At 33.2% G+C, this 19,269-nt stretch overlaps 1 protein-coding gene across 4 annotated transcripts in view; it reads left to right on the top strand.

Moving 5' to 3' along the window:
- The window catches only part of Epac (Exchange protein directly activated by cAMP), a 445,559-nt gene extending 430,249 nt beyond the window's left edge, over positions 1 to 15,310 (top strand). For all 4 annotated transcript variants that reach the window (XM_085813001.1, XM_085813002.1, XM_085813003.1 and 1 more), the window contains 2 exons: positions 1,115 to 1,169; positions 14,813 to 15,310. In XM_085813001.1, the coding sequence (XP_085669127.1) occupies positions 1,115 to 1,169; positions 14,813 to 14,885 (128 nt within the window). In that variant the 3' untranslated portion in view covers positions 14,886 to 15,310. The remainder of the gene's footprint in view (positions 1 to 1,114; positions 1,170 to 14,812) is intronic.
- Positions 15,311 to 19,269: the final 3,959 nt, after the last annotated feature.

The following is a 19,269-nucleotide window of genomic DNA, read 5'->3' as shown; positions in this document are numbered from 1 at the left end:
CACCCCGGGGGGGGACGGGTCCAAGGGTCTCCCACCTCTCCCCATTTTTACCAAGCCACACGAGAGAACTTTCGGTTAGTCGCATATTTAAAGTGCCGCCATGCCTCACCGACATTATACATTTACAAACATCCATGCCTTCTCCGAGATTTGAACCCTTCCGCACGGTTGTCAGCGACGCTAACCAATATACCGGTTGGGCGGCATTTATCGAAATGGGTAATATATTTATGCAGCATTGAAATTTACAGTTTCACCGCATTTTTTTTTTAACCTAATAACTTCAAGGGGTAATCGGAAGTTAATACATACTGAAATTTTGGTCGAATTTGTAATAGCAAGTACAAAGCAGACCATATAAACATTGAGCTTCACATATACACTTCACATACGTGGCCGCCGGCAGCATCGAAAAGGGCTCAGGCAAAAGCCGTATCTTTGAGTAGCAAATGGTTAATAATAATCTATATTGTCGAGACACAGAATAATGAAAGCACTTATTTTAACTGTTTCTCGAGATCAGAATTGAGACTTCCGATATGATTTTCATCGTGGCACTGGTTTTAGGTACACCTGGATTACGAAAGTCCGTTTTCGGGATGTATAAACACCACCAGATGATCGTTCGGAATTTTTTCAATCAAATCTAAGTATTCGCCTCTTACTTGGACTATAAAATTAAAACATCGAATTTGTTAATGAATTTCGCTAAGAAAATATCGCGTTTATTGGTAAACTACGATACAAAAACGAAAATATTTCATTTGTTTCATTTGTTGAAAAATAGCTAAGACATGTAGTTTCTCTTTCCATAAGTTTTGTTTTATTTATATCATATATTAAAATTTTTGGCGATGAGAAAATAAAATAGTGCGCGATATTTTCTGATTTTGCCTTGTAATTGTGTTCGTGTATTTATGCATTTGACTATGTGCACATTTTTTTGCATAACGCTTGTTCCTTGTGTTCACTTTCATAATTGTGGTAGAGACTGAATTGTTATCCTTTTATATATTAACTAGCAGAAATAATAATGCAGCCATAATTCTCTAATTGCATGAGATAAATATTGTCTGTTTTTGATAAATGTCTAATAATTTATTTCTGCTTTCAGTACTTGATCCACCACCAGGAAATAAATCTCAGCAAGATGTCAGAAATTATATCAGGTACGTAGCTATATTGCATAACGAAATATGTAGTAGATTATAATATATGTACTAGTAGTATAATATATAGCAGATTAGAATTTTTATCTTAACTCCAGAAATTGAATCATTATTTCACAATTCTTTCCAAATGGGAAATCAAAAATGTAGGAAATTTTATGTTAATTAACGGTTATTTATAATTTCAGCCTTTACTGTAACTTCTCATTTCCGTATTCCATGCTAGAATGCAAATGTGTAGCTAGTATTTAAACTGAGCTTTTGGATTTTAAGACAGAGCGCATTTCTGGCATCGCATGCACTCTAATTTGTTTCGTGCCAGCTCTGATAGTTGTAATTATTCGGGTTTGCCGTCTATCTCTGCCGGCATTTTGACGCACCGATAGCGATAGTGAGCCAGCTTCTAGTATAGTTATTAATTGTATGGTTTTTTAACTACTGTTCAACATTTACTTTAAATTTGGCTGTTCTGTTTAGTTGCATCACCACGATTTGTGGTAATATTGTAGCACAAGAGATTACCTTCGTGTTCTAAATTCTATTTAAATATGCGGGTCATTTTTAACTTTTTCACGACTTTATCGTTGTTTCAGACATAGCGATAATTCTCTTCACGCCTGTTAGAATTATAAGACTAAATAGCATTACCAGATCAAGTATAACCATACAAAAGTACTTTTATAATAAATCGAGTGTGTTCACTTCTTCAGGAGCATAATTATTTTTGCATACGCGTTGATTTCTTCCTGAAAAAATTGACTTTTTAATCTTACGCAATGCACTGGCATGTTTTCGTTTGAAATCGATATCAGACAGAGGCTTCAAAATTCGAAAATGTTTTGTTAAACATCATGGGTCTGGAATTTACACGTCACCAACAGGGCTGTGGTATTCTTTTTTTTTTTTTTTTTTTTTTTTGTAATGGATCCATAAGTGAGCCGGAAAAGCGGACAATCTGAATATATATTTGGCTTATTTGAGACCAGTTACGAAGCTCTTGTGTAGTTATGAACTTAATTTCTGACTTTCAGCAATCGTAACTGATTATATTATATTTTGTGTAAGTCAGAGTTACCGAAGTTTGGTTGTATTAAATACGCTATCGTACTATTTCTGAAATAATTTAGAATCTACAAGAAAGCTGAAACAAATATTGATGTGAAGGAAATACTTAGATATATTAACTGTTTTAGAACACTTTCTAGGGAAAAGTATATATCTTTTTTTTAAACAATTTTTAGTGTGCTTTAAAAATTCATATTTTCAGTTATTACTGCTATATAAAAATAAAATGTTGCAACAGTTTGTATTCTGAATGTCTTTCAAGCATTCAGATGTAACATGTGTTGTGTAGGCTCCACATTCTACAACGCAAAATTCTCTGGTGTAGTTAATACATAGAAGATGATATTAATTGGTACAAAAATAATAATCGCTACAGAACTCGGTGGCTGCGATTTATTTGGAATAAAAAAAATGGAAATAAGAAAGTGATTTTGTTGTTACTGTCTGCCTAGCAGCCAGAGCCTTTCTATATATGTAAAAATAAATGTTCAGAAAGGAACTCTAGCATCTATTGTTTTCCACTGTCGCTGTCAGGCAGTCAAATCTCTCTTCAGATGTGCATTCAGCACTACACTCCCGTGTGGTGGATTTACATGGGGAAACTTTAATGGTGAGAGAAAACTGAATTAACCACTGAATGCAGATTTTTTGCTTTAGTACCGCTGAATCACTTTCACACCACATATTTTTCCAAAACGATAAAATTTCTTTCAAAAGTTTTATGCACTAAAATTTTTCTAATTTTACTGCATAAAATTTTGTTTAAAGTGATTTAAAAGGAATTAAAAATCAAGTGTTCCCCTTATATTTATTAATTTCTTTAAAAAATTTTACATAATATTTTAAAATACGCATGTTGATGCCATTTTTATTGTACTAGCTTTAGACCCATTCTTTGTTTGAGGGGAAAGAGAGAGTTAGAAAGAAACTTTTTTCCTACGAAACATAAGCGCTAAGAACGCTGATAAAACTACCAAGGAAAAAATCAATAGTTTAAAACTGAGTGAAAAAATAAATTCGCGTTGCTATGAGGTACGTGATGATATATCTTATATTAGAGAAATATATATTATATTCACTTTTTAATCAACAGCAAACAAACCGTTGATTAAAAAGATAAACCTGAGAGTACTGAAGAAAATTTCAATTAACAATAACTGCTAGAGTTCAGTCTTTTTTCCCCAAGTATGTCCACCACACGTGGGGTGGGCTGTAGTGTTCAATGTCTCATTGTAGAGTCATTACGTTATTTTGAAGCCGAAAGACATGAAAAATGTGCAATGCCTTCACCGGGACTCGAATACGCGCCGAGTGTGCTGACATTACGCCACCAAGGCATGTTAAGAAGACAAGAGGCCTTATATACTTCCCCTTGTAAAGGGCGACTGGCGATTAGGGCACCCAGTCGTGAAATCCTGGTTGTGGAGAATCATCATCCACCACCTTTTTAAATTCGAGCGCCACTGTAAAATCATTAGGTTATTTTGAAGACGGAATATGTTTAAAATGTGCAATGCCCTCGCCGGGACTCGAAGCTCGGACCTCTCGAATACGTGCCGAGTGTGCTGACTTCCGAAGTCATGCTAAGGAGGCGGGAGAAATACCTTATAACATCTGAAAGCAGAATCGACTGTACTTCGCTGCCTGACAAAGGCAATGGGAAACAATAGATGCTAGAGTACTTTTCGGAACACTTATCACCAAACAAACTGTTGATTAAAATTTGAGAGTACTGAAGATAATTTCAGTTTTTGATGTTAGTATAAAATAAAATGAAAATTGTCATGTGTTTTGAAACCTGGTTTTATGGTAATTTTTTGCAACTGCAAAGTAAGAAATTTAGAACCCATTCTACACAGAGATCGAAATATATGCGCAGGCAAAGAGAAACACTGCCATTTTATTATTAAATTAAATAAACCGTGGTACAGTTGCAGTTCAGTGATTGTAAAACAAATGAAAACATACGTTACATTCAAATTTCTCACTAGCATTTTCACAGGGCAATCTAACCGCAAATGAATAAAAATTAGGTAGTCCTAAATATCTCAAGATGTGTTTTACGGCAGTGAGTTGTGGTGAGAAAGAAAATGTATCGTGACCTAGGGATGAGACGTATCAAGACCTAAGTTTTGGTAATGTGGATCGTAAAGTAAATACAAACTTTCATATTTATGAGCACTCATTGAGGTTATTAGGTTTAAAGAGTTGATGTGCTGCTAAGTATTGTAAATTAATTTACAACTCCATTCGAACGCTGTATGTAAGCTATGAATGGACACAATTTTTATTCTATTTGATAGAAGTGTTCCATATTTGACATCCAGACCTATATCCGACTTTCTGAACGAAAATCTGTAGTTTGACATTTCTAAATTTTTATCACTATAGTCCCAACGTAGCCGACTTTTTAGCAAGCAAAACTCGCAATTTTGATGTGAAAATGGAGCATTTTGATTGACGTAATGCTAGACACAGCTGTTTCACCAGCGCTAGACTATCAATCGATTACTTTGCAGTTTGGGCTGAATATGTATTATCTCACCAATTTAAGTCGCATTGCGAACAAATGCGGTGCAGCTTCTGACGGCATTAACATGGGGCGTTATCAGGACATTAAGTTCGCGACAGCATGTGTCAATCCCCTTAAAGGACAATCAGCAACTTCCATATCCGCTTTAAAATTCCTCTTTCATGCTGTATTCGGAATGCAATTCCAGAGGCGATGCAGATAATACATGTTATCTATTGACAGAACAATTCCTGTCTAATATAATTTTGAAAGGAGACTGAAATTGCATTTAGCGTTATCACACGAAGAATATAAAACCTAGATCACAGGGACTATTTATCTAGAGTTTGGACTGTATTCATGAACTCTTTCCGTCTATGTTCAGAACATGAAATTAGCTTTCAGCTCCCAATGAAATATTTACAAATTTTGAAACAAATTCAAGTGTTGGATTAATTGGCTACGTTTAAGACGCATAGCGTGATATTATATGCTCAATCATTCAGTAAAAAAAATGTCATGTTAAATAAGTGGATACATTAATATATATAAGGTAAAGTTTAAATACATAGTAAATGCACTGATGATATATATATGTTCATGACTGAGGGCTTTTTCTATATGTCTCCTCAATTCATGTACAACAAGGAAATTTTCATAAATTTCTGAGTGCGTAAATAAATCGATTGAAAAAAAAAAAAAAAAAAAGGTAATTTTTTTTCTTATTATTTGTAGGGCTTTATTCTTCCTTTTAGCCGAAAGGGCCAATTTGTCTAGAAGGGCTATTAATTTCGTTTTGGCATTTTGCGTTGGTTCACTATAAATGTCGGTTCGCTTCTCAGGTTGTTGCCACCAAATATTAGAGCTCTGCATTATATTTCTGCATGAATGTATGTATCTGCATGAATGTGTGTATCTGTATGAATCTGCATGAATGTATGTATCTGTATGAATCTGCATGAATGTATGTATGTTTCTCGCTGTGTGAAAAAACAACGGTACCTAGAGACATCAAATTTTGAATAACTTAGTCCTCCATTCGAATATTTGCATGTGAAAGCCAAAATTTGGAATTTGTTTTATAATCTAGTTTATATTTAGTTAAATATTAAATAATTTTCGATTAAGAAACTCAACGATTTCAAAGCGAGCAATGGCAACACTGTATGGAAAAAGAAAAAAAAAAAAAAAAAAAAAAAAAAAAAAAAAAACATTATTTATCTTCAGCACGCGAGACAGTGTATCAGAAATTTTAAAGATAAATATATATATATATATCTTATCAAAATATTTAAAGATATAAATATATATATATCTTTAAATATTTTGCGATATTGCTGTTGAATTGAATTTTATGGTTTAAGTGTGAAGAACATGATATTTAATAAGTAAAGGTAATACATAAAACGTTAAAAAACGCCCCTTTAGGCGTAATATAAAATCGGAAAGCTTCGAGATTTTTATTTTATTAGCTTATCCGTTTTATACTAAATACTTCAGGAGACTAACACTAGAGATAAAAGTCTGCAACTGGCGTTTTAAATAATGTAGTGAAAACAAAAACGTCGAGGAAAACTATATTCTGTAACCACTTAGCCATATTTGTACATATACAGGGGAACATAAATAATTTTAAATACTCACAGAAATGATAGATGGTGACGCATACTTAGCTGTTTGAGCAATTAATTATTTTTACAGCAATTGCAAAGATATTTTTTAGACTGAAATGCTGAGCCAATTTTTGTTAATCCGTGTAGGCAATTATTCAGGCTTTATTACGAAAAGTGGAAAGCCATAGCAACTTTTTTCTTGTATTGTCTTGGTATTTGTTCGCAGTTGAGGGATTTTATGATTTAACTCAAAATTATTGCATATTAAGAAAAAGGATTTGAAATATTTTTTTAAAACACAATTCTGGTTTAATTATTGTGGCACAAAATTTATATCATTTTTTTCGTTCATATGTGGAAACCTCAGCTGTTTTAAAGAAACATTAATTAGTGATGATTTCGGTTTTAATTATGTATGGTAACCTAAGCTCCGTAAAAATAATTAGTGATCATATTTAATTGAATTTATTTCTCATTAAATAAACTAATCATTAGGAACCACCCTGAAGCTGTCTTAGAGTTCAAATGAATAAAACCTTTTTTATTTTATTAAAAAACGTTATGAAATTATTCTAATGAAGAAACTTGTTTGTAGGAAAGGATTTCGAAATGATTATAATAAAGAAACATCTGTTTTGTAAAAAGAATTATTAAAATTATTGCATTCATTAAACTATCCAAATACATGTCACATTTCACAATATTTTAATTTTTTCTGTCCTGTTAATTATTTTTATTCGTACATGATCAAGTAATGCGAAGCTCTCGACAACTGACAAAAATTATTTTAGGTTTCCTAGATAATTTTTCAAAGTGTTTTTTAATAAAGCAATTATATATCTGAATTCAAACCAAGCATTTTAAAAGACTACAGTAGTAGCACTCTAATTATTTGGACTCCAGGTATCTAGAAATCCAGTTATCCGGATTCTATTTTCTATTTTCCTAGATCAATTTTCAAAGTGATTGTTAATAAGGCAATTATATACATTTGATGTAAATCAAACGTTTTCAGTACACTACAGTAGTAGAATTCTAATTATTTGGGCTCTAGGTATCTAAAAATCTAGTTATCCGGATCCTATTTTCTATTTTCTTAGATAATTTTTTATATTAGATATTTCTTATATATATTTAGATTTTTATTAATAAGGCAATTATATACATATGAATGCAAATCAAAACGTTTCAATAGCCTACACCAGTAGAACTCTAAACAGTTGGACTCCAGGGTGTCTAGAAATCCACTTATATGGATTCTATTTTGTATTCTGTTTTCCTGGATTATTTTAATGTATTTTTTAATAAGACAGTTATATATATTTGAATGTAAATCAAACGTTTTCAGTAGATCTCTAATTATTTGAATCCCAGGTATCTAGAAATTCAGTTATCCGGATTACATTTTCTATTCTATTTTCTCAGATCATTTTTCAAAGTGTTTGAGAATAAAACAATCATATGTATTTGAACGTAAAACAAACGTTTTCAGTTGTATACAGTAGTAGAACTCTTGAGTATTTTGACTCCGGATAATCTAGAAATTTACTAATATGGATTCTGTTTTGCATTCTATTTTTCTAGATCATTTCTCAAAGTATTTCTAATAAGGCAATTATATATATGTGAATACAAATCAGTCGTTTACATTAGATTGCAGCAGTAGAACTATTAATTATTTGGACTCCAGGTATCTAGAATATCTAATTACCTAGATTCTATTTTGGATTCTATTTTCCTAGATCATATTTCTATATTTGGACTCCAATGTTTGTTACGAAGAGCCAATTACATTATGATCAACCTCCATCTATAAAAATGCGCTTGCCCAGAAACAAAACCACTGTGCGTGCGCGGCTAATGTTGGAGTATATAAAACGGCTATGCGTTGTCTTTCGAAACCTCAATTGTGCCACAAGGAAGTATATTAGGTCCTCTATCTTTTTTATATATTCGATTTCCTGCATCTTGGACTGGACAATTACTCTCTACTTGATTGCTACTCCGACGATAGCCAGCGAACGCTATCTGAAATCTATCAATGTCAACCAAGCTATCACCAAGATGCAAAACTGTCTTTATTCTGTGGAAGATTGGTGTACCAACTGGTGTGTAAAAATCGATGCGAGTAAATCTCAATTGCTATTTCTCGGCAAGACTTAAAAACGTATGAACTTTAAAGAACTGTTTCTTGCGTCAAGAAACTGTCTCTTCTTCAAACAAGCCAAATACTTAGGTATCATTTTGAATCAAAGACTACATGGGCTAACCACATCAAAAGTAAAGCCATTCGCATCATGAGCAGATCCCTCTCTGTTATAGGAAAGTATTATAATCTACGCCTTCGCACCAGGCCCATTTTATGTTATGCTACTTCTGCATGGAACACAGCAATGAAGAACCAACTTTACCAACTGCAAGTGGTTCAAAGCATGTTCGTGCGCATTTTTTCCGAGGCTGACAACCTGAACAGGAATCCTTCATAGGAATTTAAAAATTGATACTATCTCTAACTACATCAAAAGGACGTATGGGACATTTTTACTAAGGTTATCCAATGTGAATTCGTCAATTATTCACAAGTATTTAATTACGAGATACTTTACGAAGACAGAACTGTTATACCTCTTACTGTACATGCTGTCATCGTCGGTGACCAGAATTTTGTTACTTAGCTCTTCGATCGGTGGTTTCCTATACTTTTCCATTTATCTGATCTCAACCTTTCTGCATTTGGAACTCTGTTGTTTGTATTTACTGTTTTTATTTTATGGCTTTTTTGCATTTGTATGTTTTCTTATAGGCTGTATTTTGTATACATTATCTTGATTTTTTCTCGTATTTTGTATTGTACTCTTTCATTGCAGAACCTTTGGTTATTTTTCAATTCACGTGAAGCATTGAGTCATCTGTCTGATTCACTTTTTGGCTTTGGTCCTTTTAGGCGACTCTCCTTTTTCTTTTACCTTGCCTTCGATTTCACCTCTGAGACCCTCTCCACATCCAGTGCTCATTATTGGCATGCACCTCCGGGCATCACTTCATTGAACCGGCAACGTTGCACCTAGCAGTAGCCCGGTCATAATATCGAGTCTATGTCTTTCCGAACATAACGCGATTAGCGACACAATGGGAAAAGCAACTGATTTATCAGACTTCGATAATGTAATTTGTGATAGCTTCGGCGACTAGGAGCCTCAATATCATAAACAGCGCGTTTAGTGGGCTGTTCACGTGCAGTTGTTGTGAGCACATATTGAAAGTGATGTATGGATGAAACGACAAGTCAACCCGGCAGCAGAGTGTCGTCGACGGCGCATTGATTCCAGAGGAGAGCGGAGATTGCTACGCATTGTTCGCCGTGACCGAAGAACTACAACATTGGCGATCCAGGCAGTGTTTTCTCACCACACTGTTCTGCGTACATTGCCTACGCCGCCGGAGGCCCAAGCATGCCCCTACACCGACGGCACGTCATCGCCAGCTACGTCTGTAATGGACCAAGAAACATCGAAATTGGACATTAGAAGGACGTAAGAAAGTTGCATGGTCCGGCGAATCACATTCCCTCGTCCTTGTCATCGACGGGTGTGTGCTAATATGCCCATTTTCAAACGAAACCCTGGCTCCCGGATGCACAGTTGAAGGGAGACAAACTGGTGGCTGGGGATACTATGGTGTGGCCAATGTTTTTACGGAGCACATTAGGACCCACAATCCCCATAGAACAACTTCTGACTTCTATGTGCTATGTGGACATCGTTGTAGACAAGGTTCACCCATTCATGGCGACCGTATTTCCGGTGGGGAATGGTGTTTACCAACAGGGTAATACATCATGTCATGAAGGTCATATCATCAGGAAATGGTTCGAGGAACATTGCAGTGACTTTTCAAGTCATGTCTTGGCCTCCAAATTCACCTGACATTAATGTAATAGAGCATTTGTAATCTTACCTTGAAAACCAAGTTTCTGCCGCGCTACCCCTTTCCAATGTGAGGGAATAGCGGGACCAGTTGGTTCGCGGTTGGTAGCAGATACCTCAGACTACGTATCAGCACCTTGTGGGGTTAATGTCACGCCGAGTCCTTGCAGGTTTGAGGGCTAAAGGTAGTCCTACATATTATTAACAGGTTGTCATAATGTAATGGCCCTTCGGTGTATATATAAATACAAATCAAATTTTTCAATGGACTATAGAAGTAGAACTCTAAATATTTGGACTCCAGGTATCTAGAATTCCTGTTATCCAGATTCTATTTTCTTTCAAAGCCATTTGAAATTAACTCTGATGTTCAGTTATTTCTGTTTTTAATTTCTCTTCCATCCAGATAATTGGAAAAATGTTAAGTTACATGACAAAGAGGACCGCGAAACCCACAGCATTAGTTAAAGCGCAGAGCAGGCGCTCACTTAAAAAATTTTAAGCTTGCAATTATCTTTATTAGGATAAATTTAAGACGATGTAATTCTTTATTTCTCTACAGAAGGGTAATGATAGTAGCTGCCAGCTCCTACACCTCACCGATCCATCCATATGAAAGACACCCAGCTAGCCGAAATAATATCACACTATGCATAAGGCAGAATAAATACCAAACATTATTTCCGAAGATCTACACTGGTGGTTCTGGCATAAACAACGGAAAAGGATGTGCTTTAAAAATATCTCAGTGACCATGACACAAAAGACTTCAAGTTCCAACTTGACAAAGAAAATAGCGTTTTTCAGTCGGAAATGTTCGCGATTTTGCAGGCAATCAACGTAAGCACACATCATCATTTTCCAAGGAGTCTATGCAGATTGTCTCTGGGCAATGCATGCACTGGCGAACACAAAGAATAGATCAGCATTAGCTCAGGAAATTCTTAAAAAGTCCTCCAATGCCCAAGGCCAACACCTCTTTATAATCTGGATCAATTCCCATGTTGGTCATAAAGGAAACGAAGAGCCTGACGTATTAGCCAAGGAGGCAGCATAGGGAATCAATGCCAAGAAAATAAGCATCCTCTGGCTTGCTTCTCACCTCAAACTAAAACTACAGGTCAGAACTAAAGCCTTGTGGCAACAATGGTGGGACGCTGCAAATACAGGCAGAAGAGTTTACAACCTCTTGCCCAAAATTGACTCTCCTCCAATCCCTCTCTCCAGACATACCACGTGGTTTATCACGGGGCACGGTCCCTTTCCCACGTACCTCTATGCAAGAAATCTCTCTTCATCAGACTCTTGTGCATGTGGTGAAAAGGGTCACCCCGAACATTATCTATTTTCCTACTCGTTTACAGATTCCCTTCATCTAAGGAAGCTAAATTCAGAAGAGGATTTATTCCCATTTCTAAGATATGCAGTTAAGAACAAGCACTTGAGGAATAAAATTACGAAGGTTATTGACTTTTTGGCTGCTAGAAGTCAAGATCTATGTAGTGTAATTTAACCTTCAAAGAAATGCTCCAGCAGTAGCAAAATAAAGCAATTAAATGCAGATATAATGTACGCGGGCGTACCTCAGGGACATCTACCACCAAGATCTTCTTTGTTCCCCGCATTGAGATGGCCCCGTTTGTCGCTTCCCCTCACCGCGCCGAGTGGACCTTCAGAGGGGTCTAGTAAACAGTACAGTAAGATTTTATATGCAAAGTACCCAAACGATCATCGTCTCTGTTGGGCGCAACGAAATTGTTATTCTGTTTAAGGCACTTTAATACCCGTGGTACACAGTTCAGACTAAATCATTGTCGATTCTTTTATCGAAGTCTTGCTCTATTAGGTTTTCAGTCTTTATTTATTACATCCAAAAAGTATGTTAATTACATTCTGTCTCATTCCCAAAATTTTCCAAAGCATAAAATCCCAAAGCACTGCACATTTTCTCTAAATATCTTGTCTGGCATCTTTATCATAGATCATAGATAACAGCAAAAATGATGATAAACTTTTCTTAATTTTAAATTTTGGAGGAATTTGAAAAATATTGTTGCTCTTACAATCCTCGGTATTTGTAATTCAACAGCAGTGTTTTGAGATGGCGGACGACAGAATTTCCTGACATAAAACATCAGTTGCTTAACGATGTTATTTCGCGAGCGTTAAGAATCTGTTAATGTAATCCATACATAGCAGCATATTCACATTTCTTGGTAGTAGAAGAATCAGCAGAATGTGCAACTCTTTCGCACCGGAAGAGGTGAAAATCTCTTTCTCTCAGACATCTGAAATGCCCATATATTCGATTTTTTTGCATGCCAAGTGGAATGCTACTACAGCGTTAACAATAACCTACTTAAGTGAAGCGATTACTTCTGTCTTGGGGACCTTTGTTAGGTTTCACCCATTGTGTGCAGTTTCCCCTTAGGACAGACTTGTAACTGCAAGCACCAGTAGCTAAGCGTTGAAGGTAAACAAAAGGAGAAGGAAGAAGCATTCAAACAAGAGAGCTAGTTTTAGTCGCTTCAAAACAATGATTTTTTTTTTATTGAAAATTTTAAATCCTTGTGCACCACATAGTATTACACAATGCTTACAGAGGTAAGTAAAAAAAAACAAACAAATACAACAACACAACACAAAATAAAATAAACTTACAAATTCACAGATGATACGTAAGAGATAAATTTACAGAAAAAAGAGAAAGCCATTTTATGTTGAACAAAAACATGAAGAGGGGGAGGAAATGAAATATTCACAGAGTTTAACTTAGAAATGAGTTCCTTTCGTCCTTCCTTGAGCTTTGAACAATAGAACAACAAATGTTCGACATTTTGCCGTCGACATTTGCCGTGGCAAAACAATGATTGGCATGCCATTTAACAACTCCTGAAAACAATGAGCTTGACGTGATTGGAGAAAGCACCAGTTAGATAATGGACACAGACGACCGATGTCTGAATGCCCGGCTGCTTTGGGCAACTTCGCTGTGGAGTTAAAAAACGACTTAGTATTAAACAGCAGTAAGTATCAAAACGAATCAGGATTAAACAAAAAATGACTTTTCTATTTTAGATGAAGTTATATTAATTGGAAAAGAGAAGTAGAAATTAATAGACTATGCAAAAGTAATTTTTCATAATTGTTGATCCGAATTTGCCCTTACTTTATTCTTATGAAAAAGTAATTTTTCATAAGGATACTTTCTCCTTATGAAAAAGTAATTTTTCATAAGGAGAAAGTAAGGGCAGAATCGGATCAACAATTAGTATTCTTACGTAAAAGAACTGATGTATCAAAGTTGTTACATCTGCTATTATTATTAGCCATATTATTACGTGAACCCGATCTTCCATCTGGCTTTAGTTGCTGATTAACTGCTATAGAAACATAAATATAGATATTCTGATCGCTGCAAAATATTGAAATTCTGTAAATAAAAATTTAAGCACACCAAATTAAAATTTTACTTGGTAGAGAGGTTCTTGGAAAAAAAAGATCATTCAGATAAAAGAATGTAACGAAGCATACAAGGGACTAGATATTATATTTATTTGATGACAGTAAGGCACAATAAGGTTATTTGCCTCTGGGAAGTGATGTTTCCTGGATGTCTTGCTATAGCTAGGTCCTATTTATGTTATACACGGAGAAAACCGTACAATCACGCTTACTTCGGGGCTCCTAAAAGGACAAATCACCTAAAATTTTGTGTTATTTATTCGGTCACTTGGGTATCCAAACATATAAAAAAATTAAAGACTAGCTCCAGATGGGAGAAAACGCCATGCAAATAGTTAACAAATGATTTCAAATAGTTAAATTTCAGTTTTATTATTATTTTTATTATTATTATTGCAAAGTTATACTTTACTTGGTTTCTCAGTTTGTTTGGATCAAATCTTGAAACCAATGTTTGGTTCTTCTACCAACAGGACTTGAAATTTTTCACGTCCTGCTGTCACAGTGTACTATTCCTAAGACATTCAAAATTTGAAGCAGACTTTGTATTATTTAGTGTTGATATTTTCCCTCATATTTTTGCTTTATTTATCAAAGAAGTTTGATCTTTGTACCAAAAGATACACAAAAATAATATTAAAAAAGAAACGGACAGAATTACACGGAGAAAGTTCATGTTTAGTTCATGTTGTAGTTTTTGTAACTAATACAGAATTTTCCTAAACATAAGTATAGGATCCGGAGGAAGGTATAAAATGTTTAGATTTTGTAATTTTTAGAAAATTGATTTCTTTATATTTAAAAATGACTAGATGTGAATATTTGGGTTGTGTTAAACATTTTTGTGATTGAAAGTTTGTATTTCCAACGAAACGGTTGCTAAACAAATTCTCTGTGGGAATTTTTGTGAGCTATATTATTACCTTATTATTGTGTAGTTAAAAAAAACTCCTTTTCCTTTCAAAATGCTTCTGGTATTTGAAAAATTTATAATAATATTAATAATTATATAATTTATAATAATAAATATTATATTAAATATATGCATATTTTCTATTTTAGAAATCTGAGGATAATCGACAATCAGAAGCGATTAACACAACTGTCTGACACCTTGGAACCTAGACGACCATAAGATGACTTCTTGTTGGACTTGAAAAAACCCAAAGAACTACAGTCATTTAAAGCAGCTGGAAGATCTGCCCAATATAATTCGAATTTCAGCGTGTACTAAACACATATCATGAACTGCAACAGTGACATCCACCAAGAGAGATATTTATTTGAAACAGACAGTATAGGATTACATAACAAAATGTGAACATTATATTGCCGTGTTAAACCCAATGTGAACTTTCCGTTGCCGGTTTTTGTAAGCAACTTAGCTTGCAGTGAGTGGAACTTATTGAAGGAATCTATGCAAAATAACTGAACGTTTTCTGTTTGAAGATTGAAATAACAGTTTACTCCCGGTTCTATAAATAGACTTTCGATTCGATAAATTAGAATTTTCTATTCTAGGTATTTCTTCTAGTCAAAATAAAAGCTGCATTAATATGATGATGATGTCTCTCACTTTCTGAGACGGTGTTATAATGTGCATTAAATAACTGCACATAAAAGTACAAATTGAAAAAAAAAATCAATGGCAGCAGCTGTTGATTAACAATTATGCAGTGTGTTAATATAGTATGAAATATTATTAGTGTATTAAAGTCAAATACAAACCACTAAATCATTTTGAATCGGAGAGGAGGAAATATAATAATTGTTACATAAATCAGAATGATGTTTGCATATATAATAAACTACAATAAAATTAATATAATTGAAGTATTTAATTTATAAATGATTGTTAATTTGCATATTAAACTGACTGAAAGGGATACAGTTTAAACTAATTATAGAAAAGAATACTTTAAACGTAAGTTACTTTAAACGCATATTACAGGCAGTGCCCATTAAGTTTAATTTTTGGCAACATTAGAACAAATTCATTCTTTAAAATTCATGTAAGAAACGTAGATTTCTTTCTGTATAGCATATTCTTTCTTTGTAGCATACTTAACCTATGGGTAAATAAGCCTCTTCGGAAACAAATCAGTGAATTATAAATATGTCGGTACAGTACCAGAATGCGTGAACATGTTTAAGAGAAACATGTTTTGTATTGCTTCTGCGATTACCATTGCACATATTTATGCGTTTTTAATCAAACGGATAAAAGCAATGAGTTAATACATATATGGACAAAACACATCGAGTCATTGTCTTGTCTCTTTCAGGAAATGTCGCGATATTTTATACATTTATCGCACATAATTGATGTTAGAGCCAGGTTCCAATTTTTGAAGTAAAATGATGTAAACTAAGCATTTTTCAGTGGGAAATTTATTAGAGACAATTCTGCCTTGTATGTGTTATAAACTGATTTTGACGACAAAGCCTTTAATTGATTTTGTTTTCCATTTAATATCACAAATCTTATTAAATGGATGTTGCATTTTACGCCAATGACGAATGTCTGTTTCCTTAAATTTAGACCTAGTAGGCATAAATTTAGCCCTAACTAACAAATGTTTTTTCTGTCTTGCATTCTCATGTAGGTATGTTCAATGATTTTCAAAAGTTTGCTTTAAAATTAAATATATATATAATATATATATAATCTCTTGGTAAGTACAATGAACAAAATTATATAAAATAGGTCTAAGGCTGATTATTTTCAGTTAATGGAAAAACAACAACTATTGATAAATGACTAATAAAAGGACAGCTTCCACAAGCCATACTTTTACAGAACGTTCTTCACAAAAGTGTCTTCTCTTTAAGGAAGATATATGGCCACTCCGTGTGCTAATTTTGCCTGACAAGATGAAGTAGGGTGAATTAGGGTGCGGCGTTTTGTCAGTTTCATTGATATATTTGACAAATATTTCTCAATAAAAGAATGCAAAATGGTTTTTGATGAATTTTATCGAATACAAGAATTTTTGGTATGTATTTCATTCTTATTTATTACGAATAATGGCTTATGTTCTAGATTTTTAGCATTCATTGTTTTACATTTCACCATAATCACATTTAAAAAAATATCTTTATTTATTGTGTCGCAGAATGTTTAATGTGTTTCTGTTGAACAAAATTTGGTATGGTGAATAATCTGAATTTAGAGTATAATTTCCTTTTTAATTAATTGTATAAAGGGGAAAAGAAATGAGTTCGGCAAAAAGATTGTATTTTATTACATTGTTTCTAAATTCAAGAAAGGAGAAAGTAAAAATACAAAAAATGGTAATAGGATTCGAATTAAAAATACAGGTACTTGAAGACCTTTTTTTATTTTAATAGGAAGTAATTAAGAACATGGGAAAATCGAAATATATAAAATTTCGCCTGAAGATTAAGAGGGTTCACCATCTATCATTAATGATAATTTTCAACAGAGAAGAGATATACAGAATGACAATGTGTTAATGATAACTAAATGGGTTTAATTTTATAGAATACCTTAATAATTGCAGGACAAATATGAATCAAAACAGAAATAGTGTGGTGAATGCAGTATATTTATGCTGGCTGGTTATATATTTAAATGTAAATGGAATAGGAATGACAAATGGTATGAGTAAATAACTTACCATTTGTCATTCCTTTATAAGATGCGAATCATATAAATGCCCGGTTTGAATGGATTAATATATTAAACTTTAATACAAACTTCCGTTTTATGGTATATTGATTCGGGAGTATTTTATACCGAATTATTTAGCACATTGTTTAAATATATTTAGCATAACACATTTAATGTGTCTATTGAATTAGAAATTATTGAATTTGTCAAACTATATTTTTAAATAATTCAGTTATACATTAGTAGTGTTTTAATACACTAAACAACTAATGGAATCGTATTTTAGCAATAGTCTGTACTATCACGAAAATGTTTTAGTTTTTAATTACCACGTTTGACATTATTACATTTAGCTCTTACAATCCATTCACCACTTTTGTACATTTATCTATTAAAATGTAAAACATCTGGGCATTTTATGTCAAATATTGAGAAATTTTTTGTTTTAAAAGCAGGAAAGGTGAAAGGTACTGATTCGTAATCAGTTTATTTTAAATTTTAATTATACAAAGTAAATACATATATACATTTAATTTTAAATGAGTAATCTCATAAAATTAATATTAACTGTTTTGAAAATTTTGTGTTTATGTGATTGTAAACAGGTAGTTGTTTCTGTGAGAGCATAAGCAAAACTTTATTTTTTTCAATAAGAATTCATAATTTCACTTTAACAAATGAAAATGAAAACAACATAAAATTGTTGAATGTAATTTTTTATTGTGTTATATTGTTCGTTAAGTGACAAATGCAGAAGTTACTGTCATGATTAAGCCCAAAGCATAGTATTTCCTATGCGCTATATGACAGGCGTTTTAAAAGACTTGTACATAGAAGCGTATGCTAGAATCGGGAGTAACTGTAAATCTGCTGTTAGTATTTATTTTCACTTCAGAGACATTCTCTGAGTGCTATAGTTATAAAGTTCATAAATATATTTTTATTAATTTCATGTATGTTTCGAACTAATGTGGTATATCTCTCTGAACTGTGTCATATATTTTGTTTAATGAAACGAACAAATTTCACTGTTCCGAATTTTATTTCTGCTTTTCTAGTCTTGCATCAACAATGAAGTGCATTCGATAAATAGAGAATTTGATGAAAAGGAACAGGATTGCTCTTCCAATTGTGATTTATTTGTCACTCAGTATTTGTTTTATTCTGAAGGGTGATTTATCAGCGAAGGAACTCTTTATCTGCACAGTTTAGTTGAATTGCTCTTGTATATGTATATATTGTGGCCTGTTTTTATATGTTATTCATTAAAATGCTAATTAAATTTATATAGGAAATACAGTGGTCTCAGAAAATTAATCATAATAGCTGATCACATGCTACTGAAACTTAAACAGAAAATTTTAATCTTTGCAATAAAAAAGGGTTAAATACTCGATATAATGTGAGACAAACTGTGTTAATTGACGTAGAATTTATTTTAACAGAAATGTTATCAATGATTGTCTTTCACTCAAATCCAGCTGTAGAAGGGGATATTGTTCCACTTCTAAAAGCGCTTCTGCTAAAATAAAATCTACATCAATTAAAATTGTTTTACAAAATCTATTTCAATTAACATTATTTTTGTTACATACTTCACCATTAATAGTTCAGAAACACTTACCAAAAAGCCATAAATTTCACTAAAGGTGGGTCAACTCACAGCAGCTGTACATTTAATCTAAAATAAAATTACTGAAAAACATAAATATTTTCGGAACTTTTATTACATATTTCACCATTCCTTTTACGAAAGCAATGTCATGAAGTTTCTTTAAGTTGTTGGTAGAAATTTCACTATCATGCGTCATAAAATGCTTGAAGAAACAGCAGTCTATACTGAAATATTCCTTCCGTAGAATATACAAAAACATTAGAAAATTAT

This window comes from Stegodyphus dumicola, chromosome 3 (assembly GCF_044657685.1).
Source record: "Stegodyphus dumicola isolate Sdum_Otavi_A_Nest chromosome 3, ASM4465768v1".
Taxonomy (NCBI): Eukaryota; Metazoa; Arthropoda; class Arachnida; order Araneae; family Eresidae; genus Stegodyphus; species Stegodyphus dumicola.
The sequence above is the reverse complement of the archived record's forward strand: the minus strand, read 5'-3'. Positions and strand labels throughout refer to the sequence as shown.